General features: G+C 46.6%; 1 protein-coding gene across 4 annotated transcripts in view; it reads right to left on the reverse strand.

Moving 5' to 3' along the window:
* Positions 1 to 2,095: 2,095 nt before the first annotated feature.
* Positions 2,096 to 13,197, reverse strand: part of cop1 (COP1 E3 ubiquitin ligase) — a 173,041-nt gene continuing 161,939 nt past the window's right edge. For 2 of the 4 annotated variants that reach the window (XM_068038008.1, XM_068038007.1), the window contains 2 exons: positions 3,823 to 3,867; positions 2,096 to 3,546 (listed from right to left, as the gene is read on the reverse strand). In XM_068038008.1, coding sequence (XP_067894109.1) covers positions 3,529 to 3,546; positions 3,823 to 3,867 — 63 coding nt within the window. In that variant the 3' untranslated portion in view covers positions 2,096 to 3,528. The remainder of the gene's footprint in view (positions 3,547 to 3,822; positions 3,868 to 13,197) is intronic. The other 2 variants (XM_068038006.1, XM_068038009.1) reach the window with 1 other exon arrangement.

The raw sequence follows: 13,197 nt of genomic DNA on the forward strand, positions 1-13,197 counted from the left end.
TATACACCACATCCACGGCTTTACCCTCATCCACCTGTTTGGTCACCTTCTCAAAAAACTCTAAGGTTTGTGAGGCACGACCTACCCTTCACAAAACCGTGCTGACTATCGCTAATGAACTTATTCTTTTCAAGATGATTATAAATCCTCTTATAACCTTTTCCAATATTTTACCCACAACCGAAGTAAGGCTCACAGGTCTATAATTACCAGGGCTGTCTCTACTCCTCTTCTTGAACAAGGGGACAACATTTGCTATCCTCCAGTCTTCCGGCACTATTCCTGTCGACAATGACGACATAAAGATCAAGGACAAAGGCTCTGCAATCTCCTCCCTGGCTTCCCAGAGAATCCTAGGATAAATCCCATCTGGCCCAGGGGACTTATCTATTTTCACACTTTCCAAAATTGCTAACACCTCCTCCTTGTGAACCTCAATCCCATCTAGCCTAGTAGTCTGTATCTCAGTATTCTCCTCGACAACAATTTCTTTCTCTACTGTAAATACTGACAAAAAATATTCATTTAACGCTTCCCCTATCTCCTCTGATTCCACACACAACTTCCCACTACTATCCTTGATTGGCCCTAATCTAACTCTAGTCATTCTTTTATTCCTGATATACCTATAGAAAGCCTTAGGGTTTTCCCTGATCCTATCCGCCAATGACTTCTCGTGTCCTCTCCTCGCTCTTCTTAGCTCTCCCTTTAGATCCTTCCTGGCTAGCTTGTAACTCTCAAGCGCCCTAACTGAGCCTTCACGTCTCATCCTAACATAAGCCTTCTTCTTCCTCTTGACAAGCGCTTCAACTTCTTTAGTAAACCACGGCTCCCTCGCTCGCCAACTTCCTCCCTGCCTGACAGGTACATACTTATCAAGGACATGCAGTAGCTGCTCCTTGAATAAACTCCACATTTCGATGATGCCCATCCCCTGCAATTTCCTTCCCCATCCTACGCATCCTAAATCTTGCCTAATCGCATCATAATTTCCTTTCCCCCAGCTATAATTCTTGCCCTGCGGTATATACCTGTCCCTGCCCATCGCTAAGGTAAACCTAACCGAATTGTGATCACTATCACCAAAGTGCTCACCTACATCTAAATCTAACACCTGTCCGGGTTCATTACCCAGTACCAAATCCAATGTGGCATCGCCCCTGGTTGGCCTGTCTACATACTGTCAGAAAACCCTCCTGCACACACTGGACAAAAACTGACCCATCTAAAGTACTCGAACTATAGTATTTCCAGTCAATATTTGGAAAGTTAAAGTCCCCCATAACAACTACCCTGTTACTCTCGCCCCTGTCGAGAATCATCTTTGCTATCCTTTCTTCTACATCTCTGGAACTATTTGGAGGTCTACAGAAAACTCCCAACAGGGTGACCTCTCCCCTCCTGTTTCTAACCTCGGCCCATACTACCTCAGTAGACGAGTCCTCAAGCGTCCTTTCTGCCGCCGTAATACTCTCCTTGATTAACAATGCCACACCCCCCCCCCCCCCCCCCCCCTCCTCTTTTACCATCTTCTCTGTTCTTAATGAAACATCTAAATCCCGGAACCTGCAACATCCATTCCTCTCCCTGCTCTACCCATGTCTCCGAAATGGCCACAACATCGAGATCCCAGGTACCAACCCATGCTGCAAGCTCACCCACCTTATTCCGGATGCTCCTGGTGTTGAAGTAGACACACTTTAAATCAAGTTCTTGCTTGCCAGTGCCCTCTTGCGTCCTTGTAACCTTATCCCTGACCTCACTACTCTCAACACCCTGTACACTGGAACTACAATGTTATTTAGATCAGATACTGAAGGGTGAATGGAGAGTGTGAAACTATACTTGTGTGATTAGAAGGAAACAGTCACTAAGTGAAGAGAACTTTTCTGGGGGAATGGGGAGAGATGCTGGAGAGACAGTTGGAGTCTGTCAGTGGTAGCTTTAAACACCACACGTGTACCAGAGAGCAGCTTGGTTTATCAGCCATATTCCAAGGTTGCAGTGAAGACTTGCTGTAAATGTGACATTAGTTTAAACACAGGTCAGGGTCACACAGGGTCAGGGTCACACAGGGTCAGGGTCACACAGGGTCAGGGTCACACAGGGTCAGGGTCACACAAGGTCAGGGTCACACAAGGTCAGGGTCACACAAGGTCAGGGTCACACAAGGTCAGGGTCACACAAGGTCAGGGTCACACAGGTCAGGGAAAATCCAATAACCAAGCAGCATCACTTGAAAAAACTTTTAATGATGGTCAGATAATTAGAAACAAGGTTGGAGAGTGGAAAATATACAAAAAGGTTGTGATTGAGCTGTAGTGTTCGACTCAATAAATTAAGCTTCATCTTCAACACACGCACTAATGTTTAGCTAGAAAGAAATGGAACACAATGGAGAAGGAAAATCAAACACTGGACTGTGACAGGATTTACCCACAGGGAGCAGGTCCAAGTAAGCTTGGTGACTGTGTTCAAGGTCAGTATTTCACACCGAATATCAGGAAGTTGGGAGACTTGCCCAGTCCACACACAGCTCCCACCCTGAGCCAGGTTACACTTACAAACTAAACTGGGACAGATATAAACCAAAACAATCCAACTCTCAGCACCCTGGACTCTCAGCCAGATAACCTGCAACCCCCCAACAACCATTACAGCCAGACCCTGTGTCAATGTCATGCCACGTCAAGCACACCCCACCTCCCTGGGCCTGGGTAAACTGCATCCCCCACCCCACTCTGCATCACAGCCTGCATGGTTTTTAGCAATCTGTACAATGCTCTGTCATTAGAAGTTACATGAAATGCTGCAACACGTCGATATATTTAAAGGTCCGAGTTATCACAGACTCCACTGGGTCTCATGCCAGTTTCAAATACTTTCATTCTCCCTGATCACTAGCTGATTCACTGAAGTCGGTGTGCACGAAGAATGCACTCATCCAACTCTAGGTAGCAGAGGTATGTTCTAAAGAAAAAAAACAGTTTGGTGAAAGTTCAAACTGATTTACCAAACAGAACTCAGGTTAAAAATAATGACTTCAAACCCAGTCACTGTCAAAACAAGGGTTTGAAATGGAGCCCCTAAACCAAACTACAGCAAGATTACCTGGGCAGAGCTTTTATTAATGGAAATAAGGGAACGGAATAGCCTGCTTTCACCTCCCTCATCCTGCCCCTTGGTAATCCAATTGCACTGTTTATTGCAGTCATCTGTGAAATACAAGACAGACTTTACATCATTGCAGTTACACCTGGCCCATGAGTCTATGGAAAATGCAAGTTTCTTATTCTTCAGAGATTTCAGTTTGTGAAAAGATTGGTCATGTTTCCTTCAACCTCATCACATTTTGGTGACTCCACAAGGAGTGTTAACGGTTACACAGTCCTGGCACCTGCCACTGCTGCTGCTGGTGAAGGATCAGAATGAACAGGATGTTGGGATGCCAGCTATGTGATTTAATCAATTCCAAGGAAGGAGTCTCCATGGCAATAAAATGGTAGGAATCACCAGTGCTGGCTCCCCTCATACTAGCTCCAGCACCTGCAAACAGGAGGACAGAGTCAGTGAAAAACTTCACTCGAGGAGACAAGTAAAAAGCACTGGCACTGAAATCAGACACTGCAACACACCCCAACTACAAGTACCCTCCACGCGCACCAAAAATATCAGACATGGACCCATCTTGTAAATACTCTCAACCACTGCATATACTAACTGTAAATACACCAGCCCACACTGTGTGTGCTCACTGTGATTAGACCGCTATCTGGAAGACACTTCCCCCTTTCCGCTGGTAATTGCTTGATGTCTGCTCACCTTTATTGTGCCTTGGCTGTTTGCAGCTATTAGGACATTTGACTCCTGTGGATAAAAAAAAAAACTTTTACCCACCAGCCACATAACATATCTAATACATATAGTACAATGAGTCTGAATCTACTTGTGGAAGGCAAAGTAGAACAGATCACTGACAGAAAGGCAAGCTGTATGTTCACCACAATGAGTTCAGCTGATTGATCCCTCCGGACAGTGAAAGTGTACCTGTATCTGCCTCATCGAGGGAAGTAACTGATGGATTGAACAACTTATCATTCGACAGGATCAGAGCAAAAGCTGCCATGTGATTCTCTGCTGGTCACTCCCATCAGTGGGTCATTTAGCAGTGTGCCATTATAAACTATAATCTGAGCAGTCGAAGGAGGAAACAAAAGTAACTGCTGTACTCTCAGTGAAGGATGGTGCTCTCTCAAGTCCAGCAATCGTTTGAAGGGATAAAACACTCGATGAATCGCCTGCCATAGATGAAATGCTAATGAGGAAATTCTAAGAGAGCAAGGGAATACATAAACTCCATGAAACCAATCCCACTCCTCTCATCAGCACTGAATACACCAGTTTCAGACTGGTGGTCTGAAGTGCATTTGTTTCAATGCGAGAAGTATAACAGGTAAGGCAGGTGAACTGAAGAGTTTGGATTAGTACTTGGAACTATGATGTTGTTGCTATTACAGAAACTTGGTTGAGGGAAGGACAGGATTGACAGCTAAATGTTCCAGGATTTAGAAGCTTCAGGCAGGATAGAGGGGGATGTAAAAGGGCTGGGGGAGTTGCATTACTGGTTAAGGTATGTCCCCTCGTGTTTGCCATCACCATCCGAGGAAAAAGACTCTCACTATCCACCCTAACTAACCCACTGATTATCTTAAGTCACCTCTCCTCCTCCTTCTCTCCAACGAAAACAATCTCAAGTCCCTCAGCCTTTCCTCGTAAGACCTTCCCTCCATACCAGGCAACATCCTAGTACCTTGCAGAAGCTCAACGCCAACTCACAGACACTTCTTCCTACCTCCCTCTGGACCATGATCCCACCACCGAACATCAAGACGCCGTCCAAAGGACTGTCACTGACCTCATCTCCTCTGGAGATCTTCCCTCTACAGCTTCCAACCTCATAATCCCACAAACCCGGACAGCCCACTTCTACCTCCTTCCCAAAATCCACAAACGGGACTGTCCCGGCAGACCCATTGCGTCAGCCTGCTCCTGCCCCACTGAACTTATTTCTTCCTATCCAGACTCTATCTTTTCTCCGCTGGTCCAGTCTCTTCCCACCTACATCCGTGACTCTTCTGACGCCCTACGTCATTTTGACAATTTCCAGTTTCCTGGTCCCAACCGCCTCCTCTTCACTATGGACGTCCAATCGCTCTACACCTCCATCCCCCACCAGGATGGTTTGAGGGCTCTCCGCTTCTTCCTGGAACAGAGGCCCAACCAATCCCCATCCACCATCACCCTCCTCCGCCTGGCTCAACTTGTTCTCACATTGAACAACTTCTCCTTCAACTCCATGCACTTCCTTCAAGTAAAAGGTGTCGCTATGGGTACCCGCATGGGTCCTAGTTATGCCTGTCTTTTTGTGGGATATGTCGAGCATTCTTTGTTCCAGTCCTACTCAGGCCCCCTCCTCCAACTCTTTTTCCGGTACATTGATGACTGTACCGGTGCCATTTCCTGCTCCCGCCCCGAACTGGAAAACTTTATCAACTTTGCTTCCAATTTCCACCCTTCTCTCATCTTTACATGGTCCATCTCTGACACTTCCCTTCCCTTCCTTGACTTCTCTGTCTCCATCTCTGGGGATAGGTTGTCTACTAATATCCATTATAAGCCCACCGACTCCCACAGCTACCTCGACTACACTTCTTCACACCCTACCTCCTGTAAGGACTCCATTCCATTCTCCCAGTTTCTCTGTCTTCAACGCATCTGCTCTGATGATGCTACCTTCCATGATGGTGCTTCTGATATGACCTTTTTCCTCAACCGAGGATTTCCACCCACTGTGGTTGACAGGGCACTCAACCGTGTCCGACCCATTCCCCGTACCTCTACCCTCACCCCTTCCCCTCCCTCCCAGAACCGTGACAGGGTTCCCCTTGTCCTCACTTTTCACCCCACCAGTCTCCATATCCAAAGGATCATCCTCTGTCATTTCCGCCACCTCCAGAGTGATGCCACTACCAGTCGCATCTTCCCCTCCCTTCCCCTGTCAGCATTCCGAAGGGATCGTTCCCTCCGCGACACCCTGGTCCACTCCTCCATCACCACCTCGTCCCCGTCCCAGGGCACCTTCCCCTGCAATTGCAGGAGGTGTAATACCTGCCCATTTACCTCCTCTCTCCTCACTATCCCAGGCCCCAAACACTCCTTTCAGGTGAAGCAGCGATTTACTTGTACTTCTTTCAATGTAGTATACTGTATTCGCTGCTCACAGTGTGGTCTCCTCTACATTGGGGAGACTAAGCGCAGACTGGGTGACCGCTTTGCGGAACATCTCTGCTCAGTCCGCAAGCAGGACCCTGAGCTTCTGGTTGCTTGCCATTTCAACACTCCCCCCTGCTCTCATGCTCACATCTCTCCTGGGATTGCTGCAGTGTTCCAGTGAACATCAACGCAATCTCGAGGAACAGCATCTCATCTACCGATTAGGCACACTACAGCCTGCCGGACTGAACATTGAGTTCAATAATTTCAGAGCATGACAGCCCCCCATTTTACTTTCATTTTTAGTTATTTTTTCTTCCTTTTTTTTTTAAACATTCTTTTTTACATGTTTTACAATCTTTTTTTTGCATTTATTTCATTTCATCTTAGTTTGTTCAGTTTGCTTACCCACTGTTTTTTTTCAGGTTTGCACTTGCTGCTGTTCAATATTCAGTATATTAACACCTAATCTGTACTAATGCTTTGTCTTTCAACACACCATTAACATATTGTTTGCCTTTGCTCCGTGACCTTTTGGTCAGCTATGTGGCCTGGTCCAATCTAGACCTCCTTTGTTATCTCTTGCCCCACCCCCACCTCACTTGCTTATAACCTGTGACTTTTCTAATATTTGTCAGTTCCGATGAAGGGTCACTGACCCGAAACGTTAACTCTGCTTCTCTTTCCACTGATGCTGCCAGACCTGCTGAGTGATTCCAGCATTTCTTGTTTTTATATGTAGATAGTCCAACTAGGGAAAAGGCCATACTGGACCTGGTATTGGGGAATGAGCTCGGCCAGGTGGTTGAAGTTTCAGTAGGGGAGCATTTCGGGAACAGTGACCATAATTACGCACGTTTTAAGGTACTTGTGGATAAGGATAAGAGTAGTCCTCGGGTGAAGGTGCTAAATTGGGGGAAGGCTAATTATAACAATATTAGGCAAGAACTGAAGAATTTAGATTGGGGGCGGCTGTTTGAGGGTAAATCAACACCTGACATGTGGGAGTCTTTCAAATGTCAGTTAATTAGAATCCAGGACCAGCATGTTCCTGTGAGGATGAAGGTCAAGTTTGGCAAGTTTCGGGAACCTTGGATAATGAGGGATATTGTGAGCCTCGTCAAAAAGAAAAAGGAAGCATTCGTAAGGGCTAGAAGGCTGGGAACAGACAAAGCCCTTGAGGAATATAAATAAAGTAGGAAGGAACTTAAGCAAGGAGTCAGGAGGGCTAAAAGGGGTCATGGAACGTCATTGGCAAACAGGATTAAGGATAATGCCAAGGCTTTTTATACGTGTATAAAGAGCAAGAGGGTAGCTAGGGAAAGGGTTGGCCCACTCAAGGACAGAGGAGGGAATCTATGCGTGGAGCCAGAGGAAATGGGCGAGGTACTAAATCAGTACTTTGCATCAGTATTCACCAAGGAGAAGGACTTGGTGGATGATGAGTCCAGGGAAGGGTGTGTAGCTAGTCTGGGTCATGTAGATATCAAAAAGGAGGTGGTGTTGGGCGTCTTGGAAAGCATTAAGGTAGCGAAGTCCAAAGGGCCTGATAGGATCCACCCCAGAATACTGAGGGAGGCAAGGGAAGAAATTGCTGGGGCCTTGACAGAAATCTTTGTATCCTCATTGGCTACAGGTGAGGTCCCAGACGACTGGAGAATAGCCAATGTTGTTCCTTTAAGAAGGGTAACAAGGAGAATCCAGGAAATTACAGGCCGGTGAGCCTTACGTCAGTGGTAGGGAAATTATTGGACAGGATTTACTCCCATTTGGAAACAAATGGACTGATTAGCGAGAGGCAGCATGGTTTTGTGAAGGGGAGGTCGTGTCTCACTAACTTGATTGAGTTTTTTGAGGAAGTGACGAAGATGATTGGTGAAGGAAGGGCAGTGGATGTTGTCTATATGGACTTCAGTACAGCCTTTGACAAGGTCCCTCATGGCAGACTGGTACAAAAGGTGAAGTCACACGGGATCAGAGGTGAGCTGGCAAGATGGATACAGAACTGGCTCGGTCATCTAAGACAGAGGGTAGCAGTGGAAGGGTGCTTTTCTGAATGGAGGAATGTGACTAGTGGTGTTCCGCAGGGACCAGTGCTGGGACCATTGCTGTTTGTAGTATATATAAATGAATTGGAGGAAAATGTAGCTGGTCTGATTAGTAAGTTTGTGGATGACACAAAGGTTGATGGAGTTGAGGATAGTGATGAGGATTGTCAGAGGATACAGCAGGATATAGATCGGTTGGAGAATTGGGCGGAGAAATGGCAGATGGAGTTTAATCCGGACAAATGTGAGATAATGCATTTTGGAAGGTCTAATACAGGTGGGACGTATACAGTAAATTGCAGAACCCTTAGGACTATTGACAGGCAGAGAGATCCAGAGGCGTACAGGTCCACAGATCACAAAGTGGCAATGCAGGTGGATAAGGTAGTCAAGAAGGCATATGGCATGCTTGCCTTCATCAGTTGGGGCACTGAGTATAAAATTTGGCAAGTCATGCTGCAGCATAACTTAGTTAGGTCACACTTAGAATATTGCGTACAATTCTGGTCGCCACACTACCAGAAGGACGTGGAGGCTTTGGAGAGGGTACAGAAGAGGTTTACCAGGATGTTGCCTGGTCTGGAGGGTATTAGCTATGAGGAGAGGTTGGATAAACTCGGATTGTTTTCACTGGAACGACGGAGGTGGAGGGGCAACCTGATAGAGGTTTATAAAGTTATGAGTGGCATGGACAGAGTGGATAGTCAGAAGCTTTTTCCCAGGGTGGAAGAGTCAATTACTAGGGGACATAGGTTTAAGGTGCAAGGGGCAAAGTTTACAGGGGATGTGCGAGGCAAGTTCTTTACACAGAGGGTGGTGAGTGCCTGGAACTTGCTGCCGGGGGAGGGGGTGAAAGCAGGTACGATAGCGACGTTTAAGAGGCATCTTGACAAATACATGAATAGGATGGGAATAGAGGGATACGGTCCCTGGAAGTGCAGAAGGTTTTAGTTTAGACAGGTATCATGATCGGCGCAGGCTTGGAGGGCCGAATAGCCGTTACTGTGCTGTACTGTTCTTTGTTCTCATACCTGATCAGAGAACACGCTCAACACACACACTGACCATATCACCACTTCCTCCATCTTGTAAAAAAGGACTCGTTGGTGTGTAGATAAGGTAAGGCTTTTTCTACTTTGTTTTTTATTATGTGATTGGTAAAAACTTTTCGTTCCTTTTTCATTTATCTAAGTTTCAGACTAAGTTAAGCTTAAGATTAAAAATGGCAGGAGATCTCAGACCCGTGTTATGCTCCTCTTGCTCAATGTGGGAGCTCAGGGACACGGCTGATGTCCCTGACTCCTTCACGTGCTGGAAGTGTGTCCAGCTGCAGCTCTTGTTAGACCGCATGACGGCTCTGGAGCTGCGGATGGACTCACTTTGGAGCATCCGCGATGCTGAGGAGGTCGTGGATAGCACATTTAGCGAATTGGTCACACTGCAGATTAGGATTGCTGAGGGAGAAAGGGAATGGGTGACCAAAAGGCAGAGAAAGAGCAGGAAGGCAGCGCAGGTGTCCCCTGCGGTCATCTCCCTCCAAAACAAGTATACCATTTTGGATACTGTTGAGGGAGATGGCTCACCAGGGGAAGGCAGCAGTAGCCAGGTTCATGGCACCATGGCTGGCTCTGCTGTTCAGAAGGGCGGCAAAAAGAGTGGAAGGGCTATAGTCATAGGGGATTCGATTGTAAGGGGAGTAGATAGGCGGTTCTGTGGTCGAAAACGAGACTCCCGAATGGTATGTTGCCTCCCAGGTGCACGGGTCAGGGATGTCTCAGATCGGCTGCAGAACATTCTGAAGGGGGAGGGTGAACAGCCAGTTGTCGTTGTGCACATAGGCACCAATGATATAGGTAAAAAAACGGGATGAGGTCCAACAAGCAGAATTTAGGGAGTTAGGAGCCAAGTTAAAAAGTAGGACCTCAGAGGTAGTAATCTCAGGATTGCTACCAGTGCCACGTGATAGTCAGAGTAGAAATGAAAGAATAGTCAGGATGAATGCGTGGCTTGAGAGATGGTGCAGGAGGGAGGGGTTCAGATTTTTGGGACATTGGGACCGGTTCTGGGGGAGGTGGGACTATTACAAATTGGATGGTCTACACCTGGGCCGGACTGGAACCAATGTCCTTGGGGATGCTTTTGCTAACGCTGTTGGGGAGGGTTTAAACTAATGTGGCAGGGGGATGTGAACCAAATGAGGTCAGTGGACAGTAAGGAGGTAGTAACTGAAGCCTGTAAGGAACTAGATAATGAAGTCAGCGTGACTAAGGGAAAGAGTAGGCAGGGAGCAGATGATGAAAGCAAAGGGACTGGTGGTCTGAGGTGCATTTGTTTTAATGCAAGAAGTGTAGTAGGTAAGGCAGATGAACTTAGGGCTTGGATTACTACCTGGGAGTATGATGTTATTGTTATTACTGAGACTTGGTTGAGCGAAGGGCATGATTGGCAACTAAATATCCCAGGATACCGATGCTTCAGGCGGGATAGAGAGGGAGGTAAAAGGGGTGGAGGAGTTGCATTACTGGTCAAAGAGGATATCACAGCTGTTCTGAAGGAAGGCACTATGGAGGACTCGAGCTGTGAGGCAATATGGGCAGAACTCAGAAATAGGAAGGGTGCGGTAACAATGTTGGGGCTGTACTACAGGCCTCCCAACATCGAGCGTGAGATAGAGGTACAAATATGTAAACAGATTATGGAAAGATGTAGAAGCAACAGGGTGGTGGTGATAGGAGATTTTAATTTTCCCAACATTGACTGGGATTCACTTAGTGTTAGAGGTCTAGATGGAGCAGAATTTGTAAGGAGCATCCAGGAGGGTTTTCTAGAGCAGTATGTAAATAGTCCAACTCGGGAAGGGGCCATACTGGACCTGGTGTTGGGGAATGAGCCCTGCCAGGTGGTTGAAGTTTCAGTAGGGGACTACTTTGGGAATAGTGATCACAATTCCGTAAGTTTTAGAATACTCATGGACAAAGACGAGAGTGGTCCTAAAGGAAGAGTGCTAAATTGGGGGAAGGCCAACTATACCAAAATTCGGCAGGAGCTGGGGAATGTAGATTGGGAGCAGCTGTTTGAAGGTAAATCCACATTTGATATGTGGGAGGCTTTTAAAGAGAGGTTGATTAGCGTGCAGGAGAGACATGTTCCTGTGAAAATGAGGGATAGAAATGGCAAGATTAGGGAACCATGGATGACAGGTGAAATTGTGAGACTAGCTGAGAGGAAAAGGAAGCATACATGAGGTCTAGGCGGCTGAAGAAAGACGAAGCTTTGAAAGAATATCGGGAATGTAGGACCAATCTGAAACGAGGAATTAAGAGGGATAAAAGGGGTCATGAAATATCTTTAGCAAACAGGGTTAAGGAAAATCCCAAAGCCTTTTATTCATATATAAGGAGCAAGAGGGTAACTAGAGAAAGGATTGGCCCACTCAAGGACAAAGGAGGAAAGTTATGCGTGGAGTCGGAGAAAATGGGTGAGATTCAAAACGGGTACTTTGCATCGGTATTCACCGAGGAGAGGGACATGGCGGATGTTGAGGTTAGGGACAGATGTTTGATTACTCTCGGTCAAGTCGGCATAAGGAGGGAGGAAGTGTTGGGTATTCTAAAAGGCATTAAGGTGGACAAGTCCCCAGGTCCGGATGGGATCTATCCCAGGTTGCTGAGGGAAGCGAGAGAGGAAATAGCTGGGGACTTAACAGATATCTTTGCAACATCCTTAAACACGGGTGAGGCCCCGGAGGACTGGAGAATTGCTAATGTTGTCCCCTTGTTTAACAAGGGTAGCAGGGATAATCCAGGTAATTATAGACCGGTGAGCCTGACGTCAGTGGTAGGGAAGCTGCTGGAGAAGATACTGAGGGATAGGATCTATTCCCATTTGGAAGAAAATGGGCTTATCAGTGATAGGCAACATGGTTTTGTGCAGGGAAGGTCATGTCTTACCAACTTAATAGAATTCTTTGAGGAAGTGACAAAGTTGATTGATGAGGGAAGGGCTGTAGATGTCATATACATGGACATCAGTAAGGCGTTCGATAAGGTTCCCCATGGTAGGCTGATGGAGAAAGTGAAGGCGCATGGGGTCCAAGGTGTACTAGCTAGATGGATAAAGAACTGGCTGGGCAACAGGAGACAGAGAGTAGCAGTGGAAGGGAGTTTCTCAAAATGGAGACGTGTAACCAATGGTGTTCCACAGGGATCCGTGCTGGGACCACTGTTGTTTGTGATATACATAAATGATTTGGAGGAAAGTATAGGTGGTCTGATTAGCAAGTTTGCAGACGACACTAAGATTGGTGGAGTAGCAGATAGTGAAGGGGACTGTCAGAGAATACAGCAGAATATAGATAGATAGGAGAGTTGGGCAGAGAAATGGCAGATGGAGTTCAATCAGGGCAAATCAGGGCGAGGTGATGCATTTTGGAAGATCCAATTCAAGAGTGAACTATACAGTAAATGGAAAAGTCCTGGGGAAAATTGATGTACAGAGAGATTTGGGTGTTCAGGTCCATTGTTCCCTGAAGGTGGCAACGCAGGTCAATAGAGTGGTCAAGAAGGCATACGGCATGCTTTCCTTCATCGGACGGGGTATTGAGTACAAGAGTTGGCAGGTCATGTTACAGTTGTATAGGACTTTGGTTCGGCCACATTTGGAATACGGCGTGCAGTTCTGGTCGCCACATTACCAAAAGGATGTGGATGCTTTGGAGAGGGTGCAGAGGAGGTTCACCAAGATGTTGCCTGGTATGGAGGGCGCTAGCTATGAAGAGAGGTTGAGTAGATTAGGATTATTTTCATTAGAAAGACGGAGGTTGAGGGGGGACCTGATTGAGGTGTACAAAATCATGAGAGGTATAGACAGGTTGGAT

Source organism: Heterodontus francisci, chromosome 8, assembly GCF_036365525.1.
Source record: "Heterodontus francisci isolate sHetFra1 chromosome 8, sHetFra1.hap1, whole genome shotgun sequence".
Classification (NCBI taxonomy): Eukaryota; Metazoa; Chordata; class Chondrichthyes; order Heterodontiformes; family Heterodontidae; genus Heterodontus; species Heterodontus francisci.